The sequence below is a fragment of the Lepidochelys kempii genome, chromosome 4, assembly GCF_965140285.1.
Source record: "Lepidochelys kempii isolate rLepKem1 chromosome 4, rLepKem1.hap1, whole genome shotgun sequence".
Classification (NCBI taxonomy): domain Eukaryota; kingdom Metazoa; phylum Chordata; order Testudines; family Cheloniidae; genus Lepidochelys; species Lepidochelys kempii.
In genome coordinates this window covers 105,647,256-105,662,369 of record NC_136383.1, presented here as the reverse complement: position 1 = coordinate 105,662,369, position 15,114 = coordinate 105,647,256, and the positions used below count along the sequence as shown (strand labels likewise).

The 15,114-nt window shown below is 40.1% G+C and overlaps 1 protein-coding gene across 6 annotated transcripts in view; it reads left to right on the top strand.

The window, feature by feature from the left end:
* Positions 1-15,114, top strand: part of TBC1D19 (TBC1 domain family member 19) — a 112,316-nt gene that overhangs the window by 67,129 nt on the left and 30,073 nt on the right. For all 6 annotated transcript variants that reach the window (XM_073342334.2, XM_073342335.2, XM_073342333.2 and 3 more), the window contains 2 exons: positions 7,062-7,136; positions 12,672-12,734. In XM_073342334.2, the coding sequence (XP_073198435.1) occupies positions 7,062-7,136; positions 12,672-12,734 (138 nt within the window). The remainder of the gene's footprint in view (positions 1-7,061; positions 7,137-12,671; positions 12,735-15,114) is intronic.

Sequence of the window (15,114 nt, the reverse complement as noted above, 5' to 3'; positions counted from 1 at the left end):
ATGATGTCTGTTAAATTAGGGTGTAAATTATGAAGCTCTTTTTTTCTCTTGCATAAAGAATATCTATCCTTTTTAGTAAACTGTTTCTTTGCACCATCTTATCATTTTATTATATGGGTGAATGAAATTATAAGAGTACAGCAAAGGGGCTTAATGTAAAATTGTTCTGACTATGAAGTTAAATAGAAAAATTATTTTAAGTTATTACTTAAAAGCTATAGTTTTATAATATTTTAATACAAATAATTGGAACAAAACACCCAAACAGATGTGGGGGAAAAACATGCCAGTTGGATAAAACAAGACTATATAAAGTCAATACTAGATAAGTGGTGTCTAACCTGTGGGCTGGAGCCACTTGTGACCCTAAAGTGTGATTGTGTTCAGAAGAAAATTTGGTTTTGATTATGAGTTGAAAATGTGCTCTGCATGCATTGTAGCAAAGGATAACCTTTTCCAGAAGTCTATGTTTAAATATAATTCCAACCCCCAGTGTCTGAATAGTTGTTTTTACTTCTCTTTTCCTAATTGGATATTACTTGGTCTCTGTATATTTTACAACTGGACTATTTATATGTTCTAAATCATCTCATTCTTGTTCAGTAAATAATCTGTGGCCATATGTTTCTCTTTTATTGCTTTTGATTGGTTTTCATTTTGTTTAAATGTCTGGCCATCCTTTGTGGATTAATATATGTAGTACATTATCTTCTTAAAATTATAAAATGGAAAAAACTGACAACATTCCTTGAAGCACCATACACAGGGACCATAATATTTATATTTTACAAATTATTAAATTTCATATACAATTTTTTTTAAAAAGAACATGTTAAGAGAATCATATTGTACATCCTATTCTTTTTCCTTATTTGTATGTTACACAGAAATAGCTACAATGACCACCTGCAGAATGTTGCTAGCTGTCATGACATTTGAATGCCAAATCATTAATTGTATTCTTCCAACTATGGCATCTGTCTTCTTGACATGTTCCACATAAGCTCCATTTTTGGCTCTAAAATTGCCTCTAAAAGTTTCGCTTGGCTCGAGTTTGCTTTCACCTAGATTTCATTTTAAACTTGTTTGTGAAGACTTTACTTAATGCTATGTTTCTGCATAATTTTTTCTGAAGAGCTAAGTGATGTGCTTAGTTATGGAAAAAGTGATTGTTGCCTTTCAGCAATGTTTTGCTGGTTCTTTGACCTCATATATCCCCTAGGACTGCTCTCTTGCAGCTTGTTCTTTATAGTGAAAGAATACTAGGTCACAGCCTCTCTCTCTCCCCACTCTGCACAAAGCAGAAAAAAATTATGGTAGCCCACTGCTGCACACCATATTTCTTTTAAATAATTAGGCCCTTAATAATATCTGTTTCCTTAGTTCCCTAAATGCTTGATTATGATTTTATTACATAGATTTATAGAACACCCATTACGGTAGTAGCTGGACATACCTTGCATGGCTAAAGTTGAGTCATTAACGTTCCCTGTAAAGGAGCAGAATACCATGTTCTCCTGCTGCCTTACTTTTTAGCTAGAGAATTCTATGGCCAATTTGTAAAGTCTCCTGAAAAAGCCATGGTTAACAGATCAACGCATCTTGCAACTCTTTTACATTTAAGAATATTTTTGGTGGTAGCAAATTTAAAAGATGTGGGCTCATACTAGGATTGCCTCACCTTAAGCTTTCACAAGCTGCATTCTTCAGACAGTGTGTACCATTGTTGAAGTTTTCCTTTTCACCTGCCTGACAAAAATACTCCACAGTTTCATAAGAGATGCAATGCCATAAAGTAATCTGGAGTGTAAACTCTTTGTGACAAGAGACCTGTCTTTTAGTGTTTTCTGCGAAGCACATTTGTGAGTACCATGCAATAAAATAATGAAGAATGTGTACCTGTTCAACATGGTAAAACCACACTCATTCACACAGATCAAGAAACCACATGTGAAGTGTGCATGATTCTGAGCCTGTGTATATGAGATGTTGATGGTCCTCATTGGCCAGTCAAGGAACGCAGTCCATCTACATTGATCCTGCCTGATAAAGTATGGTGATTGTGACAGGAGTGGAGCTGCTCTGTAATAATTTATTAATACTGTATGTGAGGTGGTTTTTGGGATGTTTAGCGTATACATATTTTGGTTTAGTTTAATAGAGGGCTTGTAATAAAAACAAGCAGGAAGTGAAACAATAGCTCAAAATAAGCCACCCCTTGTTTATAACTTAAGGGTTATTAAGAGACAATGCCGAAGAAGTGTTAACTTTGAAGATTCCACCTCCTGTCTTGAGCCATCTTACAGAATTAGTTTTGACAAACAGGGCCAAAGCCTGGGAACTGACACGAACAAAGCAGCTCTGGCTGTATTAGAAGGGGCTGTCTCTCATATGGCTAATCAAATTGTTATTCAGGGGAACAAGAATGACGCACACATGCTTCCTAGAAATGTCTGAAGAAGTTACGCCTGTCTAGCTTATCCCTGGGATGATAGGACTTTAGGTAAGATAGATGTGCTTGTAGGCTGTTGTTACAAAATCCTTTTTCTCTTGTGTTTTGCTCTATTGTTAGCATAAGCAACATATACACCACTGGTAACAGACTCCCAAAGGGAAGAACCACAGGTACCAAACTCGGGTTGACCTGCTGGGTAGGCACTGTTGATATGCAGGCTGCTGTAGCCGACAGCCCAGTCTAAGAGTGGGAGGATTGAGGAATTCCACCCCAGTAGAGGTAAAGGCACAAGGCCTCACACTTGAGCGGTGTGCACTTGAGAGACAAAAAGGGAACAGAGGTGCAGCTGTCCGTGTAACCATGACAGTGACCTTGCAGGGTTTATTGCAATTTTTGTTGTTTCTGATTCTCCTCCCCTAGCTCCTCTTCACTGCAAACTGACTAGGCAGTGCTCTATCACTTCTGATGAAGACGAAACTGGTATGAAGGCAGCCTAGGAATGAGACTGGAGTCTAATAAGGAACTCCTTTAGAAAAGCTGCTGATGGTCTACTTTTTTTTTTTTCTTCAGAGGTCATTATCTAAGTATGTCACTGTTGTCTGTGTTCGCCCATAGCTGTGGTATATGTTGCTGGAGCAAGTTCAGTTGCTGAGCAACCAGCTTTGAAGTCCTGCTGTGTTATTTTTTGTGGAGCAATCCCTAATGTCATCTCTTCCTCCTCCCCTTCTTTGTAGGTTAAACCTGAAAGAGGGAGAGTGGGATGGAACTAATATTAGAGAATGCCCAAAACAACATAGTGTAGCTCAAATAATGGTTGCTTTGCAGCTAACCCCTTCCTCCTGACATCTGGCCCAGCTGAATGTGTCCCTGAGTGGCACAACTGAAAAGAAAAAATAAATAAAATAAGTGGGCAGTGGCCCTTCTAAGATACCACATCTCTACAAAAGAAAAAGGACACTAAACTTTATAAACTACTACATGCCACAAGGGGCCACAGAAATGGTTCCCTCAACCCACCCAGCAATATTGTTAATCTATCCAACTATACTCTTAGGACAGCTTCTTCTGCTGGGCTATCTTGGGGCCTCTCCTTCTGCCCCTCCACCCCCACGAACATGATACAGTTCTGTGGTGACCTAGAATCCTATTTTCGACGTCTCTGACTCAAGGAATATTTCCAACACTCCTCTGAACAACATACTAATCCACAGAGACCTTCCTACCAACACTACCAAAAGAGGGATTCTAGGTGGACTCCTCCTGAAGGCCGAGACAGCAGACTGGACTTCTACATAGAGTGCTTCCGCCAACGTGCATGGGCTGAAATTGTGGAAAAGCAGCATCACTTGCCCCACAACCTCAGCCATGCAGAACACAATGCCATCCACAGCCTCAGAAACAACTCTGACATCATAATCAAAAAGGCTGACAAAGGAGGTGCTGTTGTCATCATGAATAGGTTGGAATATGAACAAGAGGTTGCTCGGCAGCTCTCCAACACCACTTTCTACAAGCCATTACCCTCTGATCCCACTGAGGGTTACCAAAAGAAACTACAGAATTTGCTCAAGAAACTCCCTGAAAAAGCACAAGATCAAATCCACACAGACACACCCCTGGACTACAAAGATGGACTACAAGCCATCAGGAACAGTATCCCCGATAATGTCACGGCAAACCTGGTGGCTGAACTTTGTGACTTTGTCCTCACCCATAACTATTTCACATTTGGAGACAATGTATACCTTCAAATCAGCGGCAGTGCTATGGGTACCCGCCTCACAGTATGCCAACATTTTTATGGCTGACTTAGAACAACGCTTCCTCAGCTCTCGTCCCCTAAAGCCCCTACTCTACTTGCGCTATATTGATGACATCTTCATCATCTGGACCCATGGAAAAGAAGCCCTTGAGGAATTCCACCATGATTTCAACAATTTCCATCCCACCATCAACCTCAGCCTGGACTAGTCCACACAAGAGATCCACTTCCTGGACACTACGGTGCTAATAAGCGATGGTCACATAAACACCACCCTATATCGAAAACCTACTGTTTTTTTTCCATGGGTCCAGATGATGAAGATGTCATCAGTATAGCGCGAGTAGGGGCATTAGGGGATGACAGCTGAGGAAGCGTTGTTCTTCGTCAGCCATAAAAATGTTGGCATACTGTGGGGCCATGTGGGTACCCATAGCAGTGCCGCTGGTTTGAAGGTATACATTGTCCCCAAATGTGAAATAGTTATGGGTGAGGACAAAGTTCAGCTACCAGGTTTGCCGTGACATTATTGGGGAAACTGTTCCTGATGGCTTGTAGTCCATCTTTGTGTGGAATGTTGGTGTTGAGGGCTTCTACATCCATAGTGGCCAGGGTGGTGTTTTCAGGAAGATCACCAATGGATTGTAGTTTCCTCAGGAAGCCAGTGGTGTCTCTAAGATGGCTGGGAGTGCTGGTAGCATAGGGCCTGAGGAGGGAGTCTACATAGCCAGACAATCCTTCTGTCAGGGTGTCAATGCCTGAGATGATGGGGCGTCCAGGATTTCCAGGTTTATGGATCTTGGGTAGCAGATAGAATACCCCAGGTCGGGGATCCAGGGGTGTGAAAACAGACTCCAATGAGAGACTGCTGAAATGGAATTAATTTGCAAACTGGATACAATTAACTTAGGCTTGAATAGAGACTGGGAGTGGATGGGTCATTACAAAAAGTAAAACTATTTCCCCATGTTTATTCCCCCCACCCCACCACTGTTCCTTAGACGTTCTTGTCTACTGCTGGAAATGGCCCACCTTGATTATGACTACAAAAGGTTTACTTTCCCTCCACCTCCACCCCCCACCCCCGCTCTCCTGCTGGGATTAGCTCATCTTAAGTGATCACTCTCCTTACAGTGTGTATAACAACACCCATTGTTTCATGTTCTCTGTGTATATAAATCTTCCCACTGTATTTTCCACTGAATGCATCCGATGAAGTGAACTGTGGCTCACGAAAGCTTATGCTCAAATAAATTTGTTAGTTTCTAAGGTGCCATAAGTACTCCTTTTCTTTTTGCGGATACAGACTAACACGGCTGCTACTCTGAACCCTGCTTCAAAATAGTGGCTTTAAACATGAATATTAAAACTTTTGTCCAAAACCTTTTTTTTTTTAAAGCCCAATTAGTACATATCCTGAATCATTTATATTTTGTGAATATTTTATGTCTGAACTTGTTTAAAGGAAATATTTAACAAAATTCTGATTTATTACCTTTATTTGCCCTTTATTGGAAAGAAAAATGAAAATATATTTTCCCCTGAGCTATTTTCAGTTAACATGAAATAGACACGGTGTTTTTCCTAGTTTTAGAGTTTACTAATTGTAATTGGTCCCTGAGTTTATAGAATTGATTTAATTGAGCATGGTATTCTTCCCACCCCATGTTAATACTCATGTGAAAAGAACAACCACCACCTCCTTATTTTCTTGCATGCTGCCCTTTGCAAACTTACCCGTAAGGCCACTACCCATTCACTTTTCAAGTCCCTCGCTTGATAGAACCATTTCTGCTGCAGCACTTACAAGAAATCAGCCAGTGAATGCTGTCTAGGGTCTTTATCGTTCAAGCTGTTTGAATGTATCCTCTGGAGTCCCACTGAAGTTAGAAGGGTTCGGTGGAAGGGAAGGGGTTGAGGGCAGCTGGATTTTTAAAAAATCCTTGTAAAACTGTGTAAAGCCATGTTCACTTGTAGACATCATGGCAGAGGTAAGTTTTAAGTAGGGAACTGAAAGAGGAGAAAGTGGTTTTGTGGATTTTTGCAGGGAGCTCCTCCCACTCATAGGGGGCAGCATGAGCAAAAACAGAAGAGTGTTTCCTTCCAGGACACTTCCTCTTTGAAAGTATATTCTCCACAGATGTTTAGGGAGTGACCAGGTGATTTAAGATGAACTTGGGAAAAGTCTAAACCTTTCCTCAATGTACTCCTTCCGTGATCTCCTTTTGACATTTCTACTATTTAGGCTGGCTTTTTGTGGGTTTAAATATTTGGATATTCATATTGTATCCAAAGGCCTGACTGGCTTAGTTCTAATTACATACTGATATTAACGTCACTAATATTAAACAAGATTTGATGGAACCCATGAAAACAGAAGTGCATGAAAATAGAAGGTGCTGGAGAGAAGAATCGGAACAGTTCTTTCAGAACTTTCAAGCAGGCTTGGCTCTAGAGAGAGCAAAAGTTTGGAAGACTGAGATATTCCAATTTTGTCCAAACTCTTCCCTTCATTCTCATTTTTTGTGTCATCTAACATACAACTAAGCCATAATATTGTATTATGTGGATCCTCATGCATCTTCCCCAGTTTTTTTTACTTGTTTTATGGAGGAAACTTAGGATGAACAATGGAATGTATCTCTTGACAGTAGGGGAAAGGATATTTCAAATGGTATTTACAGGCAATATGGATCTCTCTCTCTCTTTTTTTAAAATAATTTTTCCTTCTTTTCAGTAATATGCCCTCCTATGTAGCTGTCAGCATTTATTTTACTTATATAAGTATAAATCGGGGTTTTATTTCAGGTTGAAGAATGATTAATAATATTTATTTCATTTTAGGACATTTTGTACTACGAACAGCTTAAGTCCAATGTGATTCAGCATGATCTTTTAGTGGACAGCCTGATTTACAAAGTGAGTAATTCATTAAATAGTGAGTATTTACTGATCAAAACAATAACTCTGTATAAAGAAAACACAAATGTTCTGGTTACATGGAGCATTGGAATAAAGCATGCTCATCTTTGAGTGTCCTCTACATATTCCCATTCATGGGATGTGCTGGCTGTTGCAGACTAGATGGTGGAAACTTCTTGTCGCAGTGCTCTTTGGAGTGTTTGCATCTTCCTCTAATTCCTCCCTCAGTGTTTCTGAATGTTCTGAGGGTGAGACTACAAAAGGGGGTGTGGTGCTCTATGCTTCCTCATTTCCTTCCAACTGCGGGAGGAGGTAGATGTGAACCTCTTTGGATGCTTTGAATCGAGATCCTTTTCTCAATAAGATTTTTGTACCTTAGTCTAGTCTAGCTTGAGCGTTAGTACAGTTAGTGTTAGTTAGGGGATATATTTAGTTAGCTCTTCAATTCTGACTTCTGGTTCCATGATGAATCCAAAGCTGAAATAACCGGATGTTAAGTGTGTGTGTGTGAGAGAGAGAGAGAGAGAGATCATGTGGTCTTTCCAGCATCCATCCATGCTTGCACTAGATGTTTAAATGGCATGCCTGGATAAAGGCCACTCTTCTTCAAGATACTCAAACTTCAGTACCCTGTGAGCACGTAAGGAGCAGCAGAATAGGCTACAAGCCTTACGGTCACAAGAAGCACTGGCTGCAAAGTCTTTCTGCTCCAACTCTGCTAAAGAATCCAGACTTAAGGACAGGAAACTAATATAATGCCTAGAACCTACCAGACCTTGCAGCGCAAAAGGCACTGGTCTCTGAGCTGGTCTCTGGTTCCAAGGCTGTTGCATTATCAGTATCCAAATAATTGGATCCAGCTTTGAAGCACTTAAAACCTTGATTGGTTGTGGCCTCTGACATGAGAGCCAAGCCACATCAGATCTGATAATCTTGGCTCCAAGAAAGACAGTGTCAAGGCTAAGCATGCTCCAAAGGCTGAGACAAAGCTACATGCTGGGGGATTCCTCAGGTCTCTCTGAGCAAGATCAGAGCCTAACTGTTCTGAAGCCAAGGAGAACAAATGATCCATAATGGAGAAAACCTCTCCCAAAGGATCTCTCCTCAGTTCAGAAGGTTGCATCAGATCTGAAAAAACCTCTGTAGCTCTTGTTCCCAGTACATCTTGTTCCTATGGCTCAGGTGCACAGAGCTTCAGTTGGAGTGTTTCTCAGATCTGAATGATTCATCTCTTATGGGAGAGAAGAAGAAATCTACTGTGTCATCCTTCTACACCAGATGAGAGGAAGAGATAGAGGAATCTATCTTGGTATTCCCTGGCCACTTCCCTAAGATCAGCCAGGTTCCCCTTCCCGCCATTACACTTCATTGTTTAGAATAGATGCCAGGATCAGTTATTTTGCCAATAGTGTGATTGTCAGATCTGAGATCAGATCCACTCTCTGAAGAATTGGATCACATTAGAGTTACTGATGTTCATCTGAGCTTTCAGTCACAAAAACCTGACTATACAACTAGATATAATCTGTGTGGGTCATCTTGTCCTATGAGATGTTGCCATAGTTGGGTTAAGTGGCAAGTGGCAGAATTGTCAAGTGCCATCTTGTGTGGTGTGGCCATATTGCCCATTGCCTAGGCATCACAGAGACGTTCAGCCTTACCAGCATAGGCACTCATCTCGGACTAGAGATAGGAAAAGGCTCACACCTCAGATCCGAGACTCTTGGATCCAGTTTTTATATCTACTTAAAGAGAGCACTTTCCCACTATAGTGCTGGATGCTTTATCTGAAGAAGAGAAGCCTGTAGTTCAAATGGAATATCAGCAGTTATACCCAGAGCTTGAGAATGATTCTTCTCCTGATGCGAATGTTCGTAATGCTGCAGTCTCTTCACCTTCAGAGGATTTGCAATTTAATTATCTCATGGGTAGAATGGTTACAATATTAATGCTCCTGAGAGTTGCTTTAGAGGAGACTTCTCACCTAGTTTTTGATATTTTTCGGTTCTAATTCAGAGTAAGGTGCGTCTCCCAGTTTTAGATATGACTATCCTGCCTGACCCCCGGGTACATACTTGGGAAGCTAGCACAAGTCGCTGTCCTTCCACCATAATCATGCTGTTATTTTTAGTGTGCTAGCTCTGGCAGAGTTAGCGTATATCTGTGTACCTGTGCTGGAAATCAGACTCCTAGCTGCTCTGTAGACATGCCCTATGTTCAGAGTGTTGTCTTTCCTGAAAGACATTCTTTCATCTTTGTCATGGTGGATACTCTAAGAGAATATTCTGAAAGGGAATCATTCAGTTTTCCTAACTCCATCATTGACAGTCATGTCGGATGAGTCTAAGAGTAGATGGGCAGCGCACCTTCACAATCTGTTAATTCAGGACAATTGGAGTCATGGAAAAAATAGATTTATAGGTAAACTGGAGAGGAGTGCATCTGTCTAGCTCTCAAATTTTTTCTGTCTCACATCCAGAACAAAGTAGTGCAAATTGTCACAGACAAGAAAACAGCAATGAGAAGGGAGGAGCTCACTCGTCTCAGCTGTGCAAGGAGGCAGTCTAGCTATGGGCCTGCTGTATCCACTACAACATCTACCCAATTGCCCTGAACTTAGGCGGCAACTACAGCTACATAATAGATCAGTGCTGTGAGGCAGTTGCATGAATGTTCTGTTAAGGATTCAGTAATTCAGGACATATTCAATATCTGGTGGTTTCTGGAAGTAGATCTCTCCGTCATGAGCCAGAATATGAAATACCCTTGTTTCTGCTCAGAATGGACAGAGACAATCTGTTCACATTGGATGCTTGTCTTCTGAATTGGGGGATGGGCCTGTTATTTGCTTCCTCCTTTTCCTCTTATACAGTGGGTCATAAAGATAAAGCACAATGGGGCCAGAGTAATTCTAATAAATTCTACCTGGCTGAGACAACGGTGGTATATGGACTTTCTTCACTTCTTTGAGGGGGTTTACAACTTTCTGCCAGTGATGGCAGCAAAAGCTGTTTTCACAAGAGGAGGTGAAGGTTCATCTCCCAGTCCTCTTTCTCTACATCTAGCTGCCATGGGTTGTAGGACTTTAATGGACCTTGACAAAAAATCTTGCACTTTAGAAGGTTATTTCCAGGAAGCAATCAACCAGAAAGTGTGGAGTTTAGGTGGTATAAATTCATGACCTGACAAGTGTGTAGTTTCTGTGTGGGCAACAGTTTAGTGTATTAATATTTACTGCATGTAAAGACTCTAGACCTCTCTTACACTACACTTAAACAGCAATAGCAGCGCATCATGTACTATAGATGATAAATCTGTCTTTGCACATGACACAGTTAAATATTTATGAAAGTTTCAGTTAATATGTACCCACCAGTGAAAGACCCAAATTCATCATAGGAAATTAATTTGGTCTTCACCCAGCTCATGAATCCTACTTTTGAACGAAGGGTGGATTGTTCTTTATTTCATATGTTTATTTAAGCAGCTTTTATAATAGTCTTTACATCAGCAAGGTGAGTGAGTGAGTTGCATGCTCTTATGGCTGACCTGACCATTCACTGTTCTTTACGTAGATAAAATTGCCCTTAAACCTCATCCTTGAATCCTTTCAAAAGTGGTGTCTGGATTTCATATCAGTTAATTGCTGGTTGCCTTTCCAAGCTCTCATGCTTATAAAAAGAATCCAAACTACATATTTTAGCTTACTATCTGAATAGGATGAGAGAGCTTCAAAAGTCTCCTAAAATTTTTATTTCTTATGCTGACAGCTGTAAGAACAGGGATATACAGGTGCATCAGATCCTCCTTCTGCAGAAGTTAGGACACTGTCATGGGGTGTCTGGGCCCTTTTTAAAGGATGTCAGGACCAGTCTACCTGTGATGAACTTCATAAAGGAAAAGGAGCCCATGTCAGCCACTTGTCAGTAGCTAAGTGCCCAGGTAGCTAGTTAGCAGCTAATTAGCTAACAAACACCTGGATCTGATAAATAGCTACCAACGCTCAGTTGGAGGAGGGTGCTGCTAGGAGGCTTGTGAGGGAGAGGTGCTCCCAGGGAACACAGCAATAGAATCCTCAGGAGAAGGAGAGGGACTTCCCAGATAGCTGCAGAAGGCCCAGCCCGTGAGGAGCTGCGTGCTGCCAGGTGAGGAGCTGCATTCAACACAAAAGCCCTGCAGAGGCCTTAGTTACAGGGAAGGAATCATACAGAGTGCCTTGCGGGTAATGGGCCTGGGCATGGGATTGCTAGACTCAGGTGGGACTGATAAACTCAGATGAAGTTTGCCTCCCTGCTAAGAAGCCTGGATGAAAGCCTTTCTTGAGTGTCTGCTGAACTTTCTGTTAATAAATCAGACCCTCAGAAGGTGTGCTGGGCCAGGGGTGGGTGGGGACGCTGTTTAATGCAACCCAATGAATTTGACAACCCGATCTGGGAAATTAAGGCAGGGTGACCCACACTGCTGCGCATGGACACAAGAGGCCACACAGGGATGGCACACATCCTTTATAAACACACTTGACTAGCACAGTGGTTACCTCTCTAGCATGTCCAGAAATGTTCTGATTGTTGAAATATGTAAGGCTGCTACTTTGAGGCTCGAGCCACACCTTTGCCAAATACTGTTAATTAGATCCAGCATCTAGATTGGATGCACAGTTCGGTAGGGCCATACTACAATCCTTATTCAGTTAGAATACTGAATCCCACCATCCAGTCGTGGGGTGCTGCTTGCCAAACTATCCCATGACTCGGTATATGCAGAGGACACTTGAAGAAGAAATGGAGATTACTTACTTGTAACTGGAATTCTTCGAGAGGGACTCTACACATTCCCACTCCCTGCCCACCTTCCCCTCTTCTTCAGATTGCTAATGAAATATTGACTCTGTGGTGGACTAGAAGGAACTGAGACAGGGGACACCGTGCCCCCTTTTATAGCCTCTCAGAATGTTCACAAACACTGAGGGGAGGGGCAAGAGCAGCAGTAGGGATGTTTGAGCCCCCTAACAGGCACTGCTGTGAGAAGTTTCCACAGTCCAAGCTGCACCAGCCAATGCATCCCCTGCGTGTGAATGTATGGAGTCCATCTTGAAGAATTCCCGTTACAAGTAAGTAACCTTCTTTTAGCATTAATGACAATTGTAGAATCTAGTCATTATTTAAAAATCCCCGCAAGAACACGGAGGACTTGTCTGCAGGATTGAGCCCTAAACTGCTGGTGTTTGGGGTGGGTAGTTAGTGACGACTCAAGGATGCTTTTTGTTTGATGCTGGTCTGAATAAACACCAAGGGGGGAGTTTTTGGTCTCCAAGTTTTAGTCTAGAATATGATTGTAATCAAACTATTGTAGTGTTTGTGTGTTGTAATTATAAATATGAAGTCTGTGTATGACATCAACTGATAAGTGAAAGGAAACTCATTAATGCTGAAACAATGTCTTTAACCACTATCCTGGGCCTAGATTCTGCAGACATCACCCAAATGAAAAAATTATCTTTCAGTGACAAACTGCTATTTTTTTTAATTGTAGGATGTAAAGCTGACAGCGAGCAACGATGACTACTATTTTGTATTTGAGGATTATTTATATCAGGTAAGTAGCTAGTTCTGCTTTAGAAAAGATGAAAGTATGAGTTTGTTGGATTGTAACACCTTTGGGGCAGGCATTGTGTTTTGGTACATGTTTGAACTAACTGCACCTAACATAATAGGGCTCCTAATTGAGGGCTGTAGGTTCTACTGCAATACAAAGAATAAATAATATCACTTTCTGAATGTAGGTTATAAAAATAACCTTTATGCTGTAGGAAGACGAGGGTCACTCACTCTCCTGTGTCAATGCCCTTGACTTTCTGAAGTCCCTTGTATTATCAAATAGAATATTTTTGAATTTGAACAAGACTAGTGTAGAAGCTGAGCAAGACACTTGGATAGGAGTCTATTGGAGGAGACAAAGAGGCCACCAAATTGGAAATGATTCTACCTATTTGTTTTTTCAATACAATAACGTAAAAGGGATGAAGTCAGCTGGTTCTTTATTTTTCCAGTAGTCATAAGTTAGTTTAAAAAAACAACAAAAAAACTAGAGTTGAAGGACTCACAGAAATTGACTAAGTCTTGAGGAGACAAGTGAAAATCTTAGTTTAAATATAAAAATGTTGCTTGACAATGGCTTACTGTAATGGCTAATGATTTGGTTAAATATTTTAAAAATAAAAAACATAGTAATTATAAATATAGTATTGTGTGGATGCAGCAATGTCATTTTCATCATTTCTAACATTATTTCTAGCAAATAATTTCTAGTTAATTTATATTGAATTATCTACATTACTTCCCTTTAAATCTTTTTAAATGGAAGGAGATTACATTCATGAATTTCCTAATGTGTATTTGATTGCAGTGTCAACATAAATGTCATGGAGCAAACTTACCATTTTCAAAGCACTTTCAGCTTGATTAGTCACAGCTGTTAGGGTGGGCTTGTTTAATTTTGTTTTTTATAGCTATGTGAAACTACATGTGTGCCTTTTTGAAGTTAGTGTGCCCTATGTAAGTCTGAGCTTACGGTCTGGAGGAAAAATTAACCAAGAAATTGTTCTTAATGCTGCTTGTTCCCATACGTAGAAAATGTATACATTTGTAATTAAATATATTTATTCAAATATATCTGTGTGTGTTTGTGGATATATATAACTTTACGCATTTCTTTTAGGTGCCCATTTGAAATTATATCTCTATTTCATCTCAATTAAAAGTACAATTACAGTTTTCAAATAAAAATATATCTTAATTAAAATATGATTCATACTCTGAAAAGAGACTTCATAAAAATTACACCCCAGGTATCCATATTTATTCAGTCTCAAATACTTCTATGTATATTTTTCTCTGTTTAGGAGTTGGAAGATAAATTTTCTGTCAGTCTGAGCATCTCAGCTTGGGAGCTGAAATCAAACTGTTCTTTTGGGTCAATAAATATGTTAGTTATCTGACAGTCATGAAGAAGAAAGAATAATTTTTGTATTGGCTCTACAGTGATGACAGAAATAAAAACTTGTCTCTATCAGTGCTGGGAAGCTTATGTCACTCCGGAACATAGGACAGCAAATTTGCTAAATCTGATGACATTTTTGCATAGTCATTTCTCAGTACATAGCCACATTTGAAGGTTTTATTTTTGTTTCCTTTCAACATTTTAAGTCTTGAGTTATAAAGATGAATGTGATTGTAGGAATTCAAAGAAACAAAAACATCAAAAAGTACTGGATTTTAGCAACATAATCCCCAATGACTTCAACAACGGTCACCTAGCTAAATCCATGTGTGCTTTTTTTTAAAAGTGCAGAGCTAAATTTGGTTCTGAGATTTGAAAAACAACCCTAAACTTCTGATCACTCCTTGTGTCTAGTTCCGTTTAGTACTTTATTCCATTCTGCAAAATGGTTTGTAAAAGAAGTATATCTCCTAAAGACAACCTTCATTCCCTACCTAATCTTCAGCTTCAACTACTTCTCAAATTGTTTCATTCTGCAGACCACCAAGAAGGGGCTCCACAGACCACAATTTAGGAATCACTCTGTTATGGCATATTATTTGCTGATTCCAAATGATAAGTGAGGGGGAAAATGTTGGTTAAGTAAGAGAATTTGAACACTGAAAATTATAGCTTAAAAGGGATATAGAAATCAGTTGTCTGTCTAGTCCTTCGTTTTTTGGCAGAATTAGTTATTGCTACTTAGATTGCAAGCTCTTTGGGGAAAGGATGATGTCTACCTCTTAGGTTTGTATGGCACCCAGAGTGGGGCCCTGATCCTGTCTGGAGCATCTGGGCTTATGATAATGACAAGATTAAATAATAATATTGAGTTGTACCATTGGTTCTTATTTATTTATAAATAGGGGTCTACTTAAATTGTGGCACAATCATACATTTTTTGCAGGCTGGTAACAGCATAAATAGACATTTTGCT